Source organism: Hylobates moloch, unplaced genomic scaffold, assembly GCF_009828535.3.
Source record: "Hylobates moloch isolate HMO894 unplaced genomic scaffold, HMol_V3 SCAFFOLD_1223, whole genome shotgun sequence".
In the NCBI taxonomy this organism is placed as follows: domain Eukaryota; kingdom Metazoa; phylum Chordata; class Mammalia; order Primates; family Hylobatidae; genus Hylobates; species Hylobates moloch.
Genome location: NW_026653498.1, coordinates 1 through 12,670, shown reverse-complemented (window position 1 = coordinate 12,670; position 12,670 = coordinate 1). Strand labels below are relative to the sequence as shown.

The 12,670-nt window shown below is 52.1% G+C and overlaps 1 protein-coding gene across 1 annotated transcript; it reads left to right on the top strand.

Annotated features, from left to right (window-relative positions):
- Positions 1-1,160: 1,160 nt before the first annotated feature.
- On the top strand, positions 1,161-12,129 carry LOC116464662 (deleted in malignant brain tumors 1 protein-like; the record flags this gene model as incomplete). Its single annotated transcript, XM_058435146.1, has 11 exons — positions 1,161-1,521; positions 2,923-2,952; positions 3,846-3,904; positions 4,130-4,226; positions 4,667-5,025; positions 7,443-7,785; positions 9,189-9,218; positions 10,004-10,042; positions 10,801-11,124; positions 11,690-11,750; positions 12,100-12,129. Coding segments are annotated over exons 1-11 (1,733 nt in total), but the record flags the coding sequence as incomplete, so codon positions are not given.
- Positions 12,130-12,670: the final 541 nt, after the last annotated feature.

The following is a 12,670-nucleotide window of genomic DNA, read 5'->3' as shown; positions in this document are numbered from 1 at the left end:
GCCAGAAACCTGATTCCTGATTGTCCCCTGGGCAGCCCCTGGTTCCCATAACATTTTGGCTGCCAGTGTCCAAGCCTGAGCAATGGCATCTGATGTCCTAGTCAGTCCATGCATCAGCAGATGTGGGATGGCATGGTGGGGAGCATCCTCTAACAGATAGAAAGATACCCCAGGATTAGAGAAGTGGAGGGCTCAGTCTGGTCTCCAGCAGGACCTTTGTCCCTGGATGAGTTCACAGCAGAGGAGACCTGGGCAGACACATGGGAAGCAAATGGCAGGAACAAGAAGTGGAATTGTTGCCAGGTTGATTCCCCCTCCCAGAGATCCTTTTATTCTGTGCCTTTTCCCTTCAAGTCTAATTCTGTCTTTTCCTTTTGTTGCAATTCACAGATACTTGGCTGACTTTACATGCATCAACAGCAGGTAAATAATCCTCTCACTCCTCCCTAGGGCTCACTAATTCTGGACATATTTTGTGTTTGAAACTGATAGGATGAGGCTTGACATGGGCTTCTCTGTTTTCATGTCCCTGTGGGTCACGTGGGAGGAAAGTGGAATCATTGAGGAGCCAGTGCTGGGTCTGATGTTTGAGGATGGAGGGTGCTGGTGACCTGTCTCCCATGGAATCCTGTTCCAAGTGGTCAGGAAAGATCCTCATCCAGGTGCTCAGGACGAGCACTGGAGGGCTCCTTAATGCTACTGGGACCTCATTCCTGGCCCTCAGGCCATGGGATCCAGTCCTCTGAAGAGTGGGTGAAAGTGCTGGTCCCTGCACCTGTGTGGCTAAGGCCTTGCCATCACTGGCAATTTGCCAGAAGGCAGAGAGGACCATGCAGGTGCCAATAAGCTCCTGAATATGGAGGGGGTCTAGGCCTGCCATTTGTAGCTGTGTAGCTCCATCATGTGTGCACCCAGAGTGGGGAGTGGGGTGTCCATTCCTGTCCCCTCCTCTGGAGTCATACATGCTTACCCATAACTTGAGCTTTTATAGACTTGAGTAGAATAGGGCATCATTTTTTCCACTATGACAAAGCTTAACCTTTGGGTGCAGTCATCTTCAATGGTGACTGTGTGCCCTGGTGACTTTGGCACTTGTATTCAAACTTGACTACTTTGCCCACTGCCCTGAGTGTTGTCCATGCCTTTTTCTTCACCTCATAATGGAGATGGATGAAGGGTTCTTGTGTTCCCCTGTAGGATCTGAATCCAGTTTGGCCCTGAGGCTGGTGAATGGTGGTGACAGGTGTCAGGGCCGAGTGGAGGTCCTATACCGAGGCACGTGGGGCACCGTGTGTGATGACAGCTGGGACACCAGTGACGCCAATGTGGTCTGCAGGCAGCTGAGCTGTGGCTGGGCCACATCAGCCCCAGGAAATGCCTGGTTTGGTCAGGGCTCAGGTCCCATTGTCCTGGATGACGTGCGCTGCTCAGGCTATGAGTCCTCCCTGTGGAGCTGCCCCCACAATGGCTGGCTCTCCCACAACTGTCAGCACAGTGAAGACGCTGGTGTCATCTGCTCAGGTGGGCCTCCAAGACCTTGGGCTCCCTCTCTTGGGGTAGATTTTGCTCAGGAAGTGAGGTCTCATTATGTTCTGATCTCCTCCCTCAGAGCTTTTTCCACCTTTCCTGTATTTCTGATATCTCCTTAGCTCTCTCCCAGTAAACTGCATGAGTCTTCATTGCCAGGTTTTGAGAAGGTCAGAGAGGACAATGGGCCAAAGTGAAATAAGGGTCATGCCTTTGTTCCCCTACCGAGGCAGCGCAGGCAGAGGGAGAAGAGGAAAGTGCCAGGTCTTTGCCTTTTAGTGTGGCTGGAAAGGAATAGCTGGGGCTGGTTTGTTCATGAAGAAAGAGGCTGATTTGGGTCTTGGCTTTGCAGGCTGCATAGGAGCATGGTGCAGGCATCTGCTCAGCTTCTGATGAGGACCTCAGGCTGCTTGTACTCCTGGCAGAAAGGGATGGGGAGGTGGCTTGGGCAGAGGTCACATGGTGAGGGAAGAAGCAAGAGAGAGCAAGAGGGAGGGCCCAGACTCTTTTCAACCACCAGCTCTTGCTAGGAACTAAGAGAAGAACTCACCCCTGACCAGGGAGGGCACTAAGTTATTCATGAAGTGTTGGTCTCCATCACCCAGACGTGGTGCATCAGGCCTCACCTCTAAACTTGGGGATTCAATTGCAACATAACACTTGGATGTGACAAGCCTCCAAAGTATAGCACCCTGGCTCTCCAGGGTTCCATCTTTCCCCTACTGAAAGATTTTGCATAAGGTTTACGTGGATGAAGCACATATAGGGGATGGGGGAGGGACTGTCTTACTGGGAGGAGCCCAGAACCAAAGGCTCCTGCTAGGAAGTGCAGTCTTCTGCTGAGGCCCAATAAGATGGTGTCTTAATAGAGACACAAGGCTAGGAGTGCAGATCTGTGTCTGTCCATTTCTGGCCTGGGATTTGGGGGCTGTGAGTCCTTGACCACAACTCCCTCCAGAGCACTGCAGTGTCTTGCCTGTGCACCGGTCTGGTATGGAGCGTGCAGCCCCCATGAGGCCTGCTAGGCAAAGCATTGTTATGAATGCCTGTGGGCTGGACTGGAACATCACAGGCAGGACTTTGGCTGGAATGGCCTCCTCACATTTGCTGACTCAGGGACTACTAAGATGTGCAAGGGAGAGGGTTGGTTTTGTGTCAACCTGATTACTATGGGCAGACACAAGGTTAATCACCTTGGAGTTGGCAATAGTGGACAGGATCTGCCCAGACACCCTCTAAGGAGCATCTCTGTGGGGATGTGAATGGCAATGCCCTCCCTCTGTGATGGGGACCCAGGGTGGACTGAAGGCATGACCTGTTTAGTTCCTTCTACCTTTGTTCCAATTTTGCCAGCTTCTGTACAGTGCATCTGATCTGACCTCCTCTTTCTCACAGCTGCCCACTCCTGGTCGACGCCCAGGTCAGGTGAGTCCCCAGTGTCCTTCCTTGGGATGTCCCTTCTCTTTCTGCAAAATTATCCCTTTCTGCACTCCACAGAGCCCTCGTTCTTCTCAGAGTGGATATTTCCTGGCATACAGTTTTCCCCTGCTCTGTAACTGAGACCCTGGAATGGCGCTTCTGAACCAGACAGGGTTCAGGAGGCTTCTGTTTTCTGTTCTATTTATCTCAGCTTTCATGAAGCAGTTTCATACTGTCCCAACGGCCAACCCTTAGAGGTTTAGGAAGTGGCCTCATATTTAATTAGCTTTGGCCCTTTTCTATTCAGAGCTGATATGACCTTCCTGAGAATTGAGAGTGATTGCCAAAGTCTCCTGGGAAGCCAACGTCAGCTAAAGCCTTAAACACGGCTGCCTCCATGGGCAAGCAATGTCAGTGCAGGCCTGATACCTCCATTCCTCACTCCTTCAAACACCCCAGATTCTGCAGGGCTACATCTGCATCCAGAAGAGGCATAGGCCATGCTCGGGCAGGGGGAGGGATAATAAATATTTCTGGTGCCTCCACTTACTGGGAAAACTGATACCCCTTTGGTCAGCTCCTTGGTTTCCCTAACATTTCAGCTCGAGCTAGTGGAGTTTCAGCAATGGTGTTAGATGTGCCCATCAATGCATGTGTCAGTGCATGGAACAGGCTAACCCTTTGTGACTGAGAAGAGGACATCCCACACTTCAGAGGCAGGAGGGATCGAACTGGTCTCCAGCAAGGCCTATGTCCCTTGCTGAGCTTGCTGAGCTGCAGACTTGGGCAGACATACGGGGAACAAGTGGCAGGACCCAGAAGTGGGGTAGTTTTCATGATGCTTGCCTTCTCCGGAGTCCTTTCCTTTTGGAGCTTTTCACCCTCAACTTTAATTCTAGCCTTTGTCTTTGTTGCAATTACAGACACGTTGCCGACCATCACCTTACCTGCATCGACAGTAGGTAAATAATCCTCTCACTCCTCCCTAGGGCTCACTCTCTATCTCTGGACAAATTTTTTTTTCTGAAAATGATAGGATGAGGGTCAAGGTGGGCCTCTCTCTTTTTCATGTCCCTGTGGGTTGCATGGGAGGAAGGTAGAGTCTCTGGGGACCCAGCTCTGGGTCTGATGTTGGAGGCTGGAGGGTGCTGGTGACTTGTCTCCCGTGGAATCCCGTTCCAAGTGGTCAGGAAAGATCCGCATCCAGGTGCTGAGGAAAAGCCCTGGAGGCTTCCCTAATCCTACTAAGGCCTCATTCCTGCAGCCCATGGACTGCAGAGGTGTGAAGAGTCAGTGAAAGTGACTGTCCCCGCACCTGTCTGGCCAAGGCCTTGTCATACCTGTGAAATTTTCAGAAGCCAGACAGGACCATAGGATTGCCACCAAGCTCCTGATCATGGGGAGAGCCTGGCCTGCCTACTGTAGCTGTGTAGCTCCATCCTGTGTGTGCCCAGGTTAGGGAATGGGGTTTCCATTCCTGTTAACTCCGGTGGGGTCACAGGTGCTTCCCCAAAACTTGAGCCTTCATAAACCCAGGCAGAATACGGTGTCACTGCTTCTTTGACTTTGATGAAGCTGAATCTCTGGTTTTATTCATATTCAAAGGTGACTGCCTGCCCAGGTGACTTTAGCCATTAGGACCTGCCTTGAATGTGGAATATTCCTTAGATTCTTGACATCATGATAGGGATGGATGAAGGGTTCTTCTGTTCCCCTGTAGGATCTCAATCCAGTTTGGCCGTGAGGCTGGTGAATGGAGGTGACAGGTGTCAGGGCCGAGTGGAGGTCCTATACCAAGGCTCCTGGGGCACCGTGTGTGATGACAGCTGGGACACCAATGATGCCAATGTGGTCTGCAGGCAGCTGGGCTGTGGCTGGGCCACGTCAGCCCCAGGAAATGCCCGGTTTGGTCAGGGCTCAGGACCCATTGTCCTGGATGACGTGCGCTGCTCAGGGAATGAGTCCTACCTGTGGAGCTGTCCTCACAATGGCTGGCTCTCCCACAACTGTGGCCATGGTGAAGATGCTGGTGTCATCTGCTCAGGTGGGTCTCCAGCAATTTGGGTTTCCTCTCGTGGGGTAGATTTTGCTCAGGAAGGTCTTATTATGTTCTAATATCATGCAGAGCTTTTTCAACCTTTCCTATATTTCTGATATCTCCTTAGCTCTCTCCTAGGAAACCACATGAGCCTTCACCACATTGCCAGGTTTTGAGGAGGTCAGAGAGGACAATGGGCTAAAGCGAAATAAGGGTCACACCTTTGTTCCCCTACCGAGGCTGTGCAAGCAGAGGGAGAAGACAAAAACGCCAGGTCTTTGCCTTTAATGTGGCTGTAAAGGAATAGCTGGGGCCAGGTTGTTCATGAAGATAGAGGTTGATTTGGGTCGTGGCTTTGCAGGCTGCATAGGAGCATGGTGCAGGCATCTGCTCGGCTTCTGCTGAGGACCTCAGGCTGCTTGTACTGCTGGCAGAAGGGGATGGGGAGCTGGCCTGGGCACAGGTCACATGGTGGGGAAGGAAGCAAGAGAGAGCAAGAGGGAGGGCCCAGACTCTTTTCAACCACCAGCTCTTTCTAGGAACTAAGAGAAGAACTTCCCCCTGACCAGGGAGGGCACTAAGTTATTCATGAAGTGTTGGCTCCCATGACCCAGACATGGCACATCCAGCCTCACCTCTATACTTGAGGATCCAATCCCAACATGAGTCTTGGATGGGACAAACATCCAATCTATAGCATGCTGGCTCTCCAGGGTTCTACCTTTCCCCTACTGAAAGGTTTAGGTGAGGGTGAGGTGGATGCAGCACATATAGGTGTTGGGGGAGGGACGGTCTGGCTGGGAGGAGCCCAGAACCAAAGGCTCATGCTGGGAAGGGAAGGTCTTCTGCTGAGGACCAATCAGGAGGCATCAGACCAGAAACACAAGGCTGGGAGTGGAGACTTATGACTGTCCATGTCTTGCCTGGGTTTTGGGGGTGTGAGTGCTTGACTGCAGTTGCCTCCAGAGCACTGCAGTGTCTTGCCTGTGCACTGGTCAGGTGTGGGGTGGGCAATGCCCATAAGGCCTGCTGAGCAAAGCCTTGTTATGAATGCCTGTGGGCTGGGCTAGAAGATCACAGGCTGGATATTTTTTTGCAGGAGTGGCCTCTTCATACTTGCTGACTCAGGGACTGCTAAGATGTGCAAGCGAGAGGGTTGGTTTTATGTCAACGTGATTACTATGGGCAGACACAAAGTCCTTCAAACACCCCCAGATGCAGCAGGGCCCCATCTACATCCAGAAAGGCAGAGGCCGTGCTCAGGCAGGGAGAGAGATATTAGATATTTCTGGTACCTCCACTTGCCAGGAGACTTTATACTCCTTTGGGCAGCTCCCTGATCCTTCTAACATTTTAGCTCTAACAATCAGAGGCTCAACAATGGCATCAGATGTGTCCACTAGTCCATGTGTCAGTGGATGGGGCAGGCAAACCCTTTGTAGCTGAGAAGAGGACATCCCAGACTTCAGAGGTAGGAGGGATTGGACTGGTCTCCAGCGAGGCCTATGTCCCTTCCTTAGCTTACTGGGCTGAAGACTTGGGCAGACATATGGGGAGCAAGTGGCAGGAACCAGAAATCGAGCAGTTTTCATGGTGCTTGCCATGTCTAGAGACTTTTCCTTTTGGAGCTTTTCACCCTCAAGTTTAATTCTAGCCTTTGTCTTTGTTGCAATTAAAGACACGTTGCCCACCACCACCTTATCTGCATCAGCAGTAGGTAAATAATCCTCTCACACCTCCCTAGGGCTCACTGTCTACCTCTGGACAAATGTTTTTTTCTGAAAATGATAGGATGAGGGTGAAGGTGGGCCCGTGTTTTTCATGCCCCTGTGCGTTGAGTGGGAGGATGTTGGAGTCTCTGGGGAGCCAGTCCTGGTTCTGGTGTTGGAGGGTGGAGGGTGCCGGTGATCTGTCTCCCATGGGATCCTCTTCCAAGTATCAGGAAAGATCCTCATCCAGGTGCTGAGGACAAGCCCTGGAGGGCTCCCTACTCCTACTGGGACCTCGTTCCTGGCCCTCTGGCCATGCACTACAGACCTACAAGAGTGGGTGACAGTTTCTGTCCCTGCAGCTGTCTGGCCAAGGCCTTGCCATCCTTGGCAACTTGCCAGAAACCACGGAGGACCATGTGGGTGCCACCTAACTCTTGAACATGGGGACAGCATGGTCCTGCCCTCTGGAGCTGTGGAGCTTCATCCTGTGTGTGCCCAGAGTAGGAAGTCGGGCGCCCATTTCTATCACCTCCACTGGGGTCACAGGTGCTTCCCCAAAACTTGACCCTTCATAAACCCGAGCAGAATAGCGTATCACCTCTCCTTCCACTGTGATGAAGCTGAACCTCTGGTTGCAGTCATATTCAATCGTGACTGCCTGCCCAGGGGACTTTGGCCATTAGGAAGTGCCCTGAGTGTGGAATGTGCCTTAGATCCTTGACCTCCTGATAGGGATTGATGAAGAGTTCTTCTGTTCCCCTGTAGGACCTGAATCCAGTTTGGCCCTGAGGCTGGTGAATGGAGGTGACAGGTGTCAGGGCCGAGTAGAGGTCCTATACCGAGGCTCCTGGGGCACCGTGTGTGATGACAGCTGGGACACCAATGATGCCAATGTGGTCTGCAGGCAGCTGGGCTGTGGCTGGGCCACGTCAGCCCCAGGAAATGCCCGGTTTGGTCAGGGCTCAGGACCCATTGTCCTGGATGACGTGCGCTGCTCAGGGAATGAGTCCTACCTGTGGAGCTGTCCCCACAACGGCTGGCTCTCCCACAACTGTGGCCATAGTGAAGACGCTGGTGTCATCTGCTCAGGTGGGTCTCCAGCAATTTGGGTTTCCTCTCTTGGGGTAGATTTTGCTCAGGAAGCGAGGTCTCATTATGTTCTAATCTCCTCACTCAGAGCTTTTTCAACCTTTCCTGTATTTCTGATATCTCGTTAGCTCTCTCCTAGGAAACTGTATGAATCTTCACTACATTGCCACGTTTTGAGGAGGTCAGAGAGGACAATGGGCCAAAGTGAAATAAGGGTCACACCTTTGTTCCCCTACTGAGGCAGCGCAAGCAGAGGGAGAATAGGAAAGCGCTGGTCTTTGCATTTTAGTGTGGCTGGAAACAAATGGCTGGGGCCAGGTTGTTCATGAAGAAAGAGGTTGATTTGGGTCTTGGCTTTGCAGGCTGCATAGGAGCATGGTATCTGCTTGGCTTCTGCTGATGGCCTCAGGCTGCTTGCGCTCCTGGCAGAAGGAGATGGGGAGGTGGCCTGAGCAGACGTCACATGGTGGGGGAGGAAGCAAGAGAGGGCAAGAGGGATGGAAGGTCCAGGCTCTTTTCAACCACCAGTTCTTGCTAGAAACTAAGAGAAGAACCCACCCCTGACCAGGGAGGGCACTAAGTTATTCATGAAGGGTTGGCTTCCATGACCCAAACATGGCGCATCAGGCCTCACCTCTATACTTGGGGATCCAATCCCAACATGAGTCTTGGCTGGGACAAGCATCCAAACTATAGCACGCTGGCTCTCCAGGGTTCCACCTTTCCCCTACTGAAAGGTTTAGGTGAGGGCAAGGTGGATGCAGCACATATAGGCATTGGGAGAGGGATGATCTCACTGGGAGAAGCCGAGAACCAAAGGTTCATGCTGGGAAGAGAGGGTCTTCTGCTGAGGCCCAGTAAGGAGCCATCAGACTGGAAACACAAGGCTGGGAGTGCAGATCTGTGTCTGTCCGTGTCTGGCCTGGGTTTTGGGGGTGTGAGTGCTTGACTGCAATTTCCTCCAGAGCACTGCAGTGTCTTGCCTGTACACTGGTCAGGTGTGGGGCGGGCAGTGCCCATGAGGCCCGCTGAGCAAAGCCTTGTTATGAATGCCTGTGGGCTGGGCTAGAAGATCACAGGTTGGATTTTAGCTGGAGTGGCCTCTTCATATTTGCTGACTCAGGGACTGCTAAGATGTGTAAGTGAGAGGGTTGGTTTTGTGTCAACCTGATTACTATGGGTAGACACAAACTTAATCACTTTGGAGCTGGCAGTAGTAGACAAGATCTGCCCAGACGCCTTTCAAGGAGCATCCTTTTGGGGACGTGCATGGCAATGCCTCTCCCTCTGTGATGGGGACCTAGCATGGACTGAAGGCGTGACCTGTTTAGTTCCTTCTGCCTTTGTTCCGGTTTTGCCAGCTTCCGTATAGTGCATCTGATCTGACCTCCTCTTTCTCACAGCTGCCCAGTCCCGGTCGACGCCCAGGCCAGGTGAGTCCCCAGTGTCCTTCCTCGGGATGTCCCTTCTCTTTCTGCACAATTATCCTTTTTCCCACTCCACAGACCTAACCCTTCTTACCTGTGTGGATGCTGTGGGTCATACTATTTTCCCTGCTCTGTAACTGAGACCCTGGCATGGAGCTTCTTAACCAGACATGGTTAAGAAGGTGTGATCTTTCTAAGAATTGACAGTGATTGCCAAAGTCTCCTGGGAAGGCAATTTCAGCTAAAGCCTTAAACATGCCTGTCCATGGGCAAGCAATGTCAGTGCAGGCCTGATACCTCCATTCCTGACTCCTTCAAACACCCCAGATGCGGCAGGGCCCCATCTACCTCCAGACAGGCAGAGGCCATGCTCGGGCAGGGAGAGAGATATTAGATATTTCTGTTGCCTCCACTTGCCAGGAGACTTTGTACTCCTTTAAGCAGCTCCCTGATCCTTCTAACATTTTAGTTTCAAGTGGGAGTTCCTCAGCATTGGTGTCAGATGTGCCCATCAGTCCATGTGTCAGTGGATGGGGCAGGTAAACCCTTTGTAGCTGGGAAGAGGGCATTCCCCACTTCAGAGGTAGGAGGGATCGGACTGGTCTCCAGTGAGGCCTGTGTCCCCGGCTGTGCTTCCTGAGCTACAGACTTGGGCTGACACATGGGGAGCAAGTGGCAGGAACCAGAAATGGAGGAATTTTCATGATGCTTGCCTTGTCCAGAGACCTTTCCTTTTGGAGCTTTTCTCCCTCAACTTTAATTCTAGCCTTTTTCTTTGTTGCAATTTACAGACACGTTGTTGACCGTCACCTTACCTCCATCGACAGTAGGTAAATAATCCTCTCACCCCTCCCTAGGGCTCACTCTCTACCTCTGGACCAATGTTTTTTCTGAAAATGATAGGATGAGGGTCAAGGTGGGCCCCTGTCTTTTTCATGTCCCTGTGCGTTGAGTGGGAGGATGTTGGAGTCTCTGGGGAGCCCGTCCTGGGTCGGGTGTTAGAGGGTGGAGGGTGTTGGTGACCTGTCTCCTGTGGGACCCTGTTCCAAGTATCAGGAAAGATCCTTATTCGGGTGCTCAGGACAAGCCCTGGAGGGCTCCCTACTCCTGGGACCTCATTCCTGGCCTTCTGGCCGTGCATTGCAGACCTGCAAGGGTGGGTGAAAATTTCTGTCCCTGCAGCTGTCTGGCCAATGCCTTGCCATCCCTGGCAATTTACCAGAAGCCAGAGAGGACCATGTGGGTGCCACCAAACTCTTCAACATGGGGACAGCACGGGCCTGCCCTCTGTAGCTGTGGAGCTCCATCCTGTGTGTGCCCAGAGTAGGGAGTGGGGCATCCATTCCTGTCACCTCCACTGGGGTCACATGTGCTTCCCCAAAATCTGAGCCTCCGTAAACCCAGGCAGAATAGGGTATCACCTCTCCTTCCAGTATGATGAAGCTGAACCTCTGCTTGCAGTCGTATTCAATCATGACTGCTTGTCCAGGTGACCTTGGCCATTAGGAAGTACCCTCAGTGTGCAACGTGCCTTAGATCCTTGACCTCATGGTAGGGATGGATAAAGGGTTCTTGTGTTCCTCTGTAGGACCTGAATCCAGTTTAACCCTGAGGCTGGTGAATGGAAGTGACAGGTGTCAGGGCCGAGTAGAGGTCCTTTACCGAGGCTCCTGGGGCACCGTGTGTGATGACAGCTGGGACACCAATGATGCCAATGTGGTCTGCAGGCAGCTGGGCTGTGGCCGGGCCACGTCAGCCCCAGGAAATGCCCGGTTTGGTCAGGGCTCAGGACCCATTGTCCTGGATGATGTGCGCTGCTCAGGACACGAGTCCTACCTGTGGAGCTGCCCCCACAATGGCTGGCTCACCCACAACTGTGGCCATCATGAAGACGCTGGTGTCATCTGCTCAGGTGGGCCTTCAAGAGCTTGGGCTCCATCTCCTAGGCTGGAGTTTGCTCAGGAAGAAAATTCTAATTACATTCTGATCTCCTCACTCAGAGATTCTTCTGTTTCCTATATTTATGTAGTCTTGTTAGCTCTCTGCTAAGAATCTGTATGAATTTTGCTACAGGGCCTGGTGTTCCTGTGGTCACTTAGGACAGGGGACCAAACTGAAACAACAACCCAGACTTTACCCCCTTCCCGAGGCAGTGCAAGGAAGAGGCAGAAGAGAAAACTGCTGGCTCCCCAGGGCTCCATTTCTCCCCAGCTGAGTAGCACTGGGTGAGGGTGTCATGGACACAGGACAGACAGCAATGCAGGGGAGGAATCCTCTCACTGCAAGGAACTCTGAACTAAAGATGCTTGTCTGAAAGTGGGTTCTCATCTGAGACCCAGTGAGGAGGTCTGGAAATAGAGGCTCACGAGTTAGGAATGCAAATGGGTTTCGATTCATGTCAGGCCTTGGTTGGGTGGGGTTGGAGTCCTTGACCTCAGGTCCTTTCAGAACGCTGCTGAGCATTGCCTGTGCCCCAGGTCTGGTGTGGAAGGGCAGCCCCTATGAGGCCAGCCAGCCATGGCCTTGTTATTGCCTGTGGTCTGGGCTTCAAGATCACACAAGGGATTTTGGCTGGAGTGGCTTCCTCAGCCTTGCTGACTCAGGAACACCTAAGACGTGCAAGGGAGAGGGTTGGTTTGGGGTCAGCCAGGTTACCCTGGGCAGACACAATGTTGATCACCTCAGAGCTGGCAATGGTGGACAGGATCTGCCTTGACCCCTTACGCGGTGCATCTCTGTGGGGATGTGCATGGCAATGTCCCTCCCTGTGTGATAGAAAGTAGGATGGACTGAGTGTCATACTCGCCCATTTCTTTCCCTCCTCATTCCAGTTTTGCTGACTTCTGAGTAACGTGCCTGATCTGATCTTCTCTTCTCTTTCTCACAGCTTCCCAGTCCTGGCCGACACCCAGCCTAGGTAAGTTCCCAGTGTCCTTCCTCAAAATGTCCCTTCTCTTTCTGCCCAATCATCCCTTCCCCACTCCACAGAGCTCTCCTGTTTCACTGCGTGGATACTGTGGGGCATATTATTTCCACCCCCAACACCGGCTGTGTAACTGAGACCCCAGCACAGCGCTTTTTAAACACACACGGGATTCAGGAGGCCTCTGTCTTCTTTTCAATCCCTCTCAGCTTTCATGAAAGAGTTTCATAGTGTCCCAGTGGACAACACTTACAAGTTCAGGAAGTGGGCCCACGTTTAATGTGCTCTGGTTCTTTTATATTCAGGACTCAGATATTGTTTCTGAAAATTGAGGGTGTCACTCTCTGACCTGTTCAAGGCATCATCAGGGCAGGCTCGATACCCCCATCCATCACTGTTGGAAACATTCTGAGATTATGATGGGCCACATTTGTATCCAGAAGAAGCAGAGTTTGTGCTTGGGCAGGGAAAGGGATAATAAAGGTTTATGGTGTCTCTGCTTAGCCAGAAACCTGATTCCTGATTGTCCCCTGGG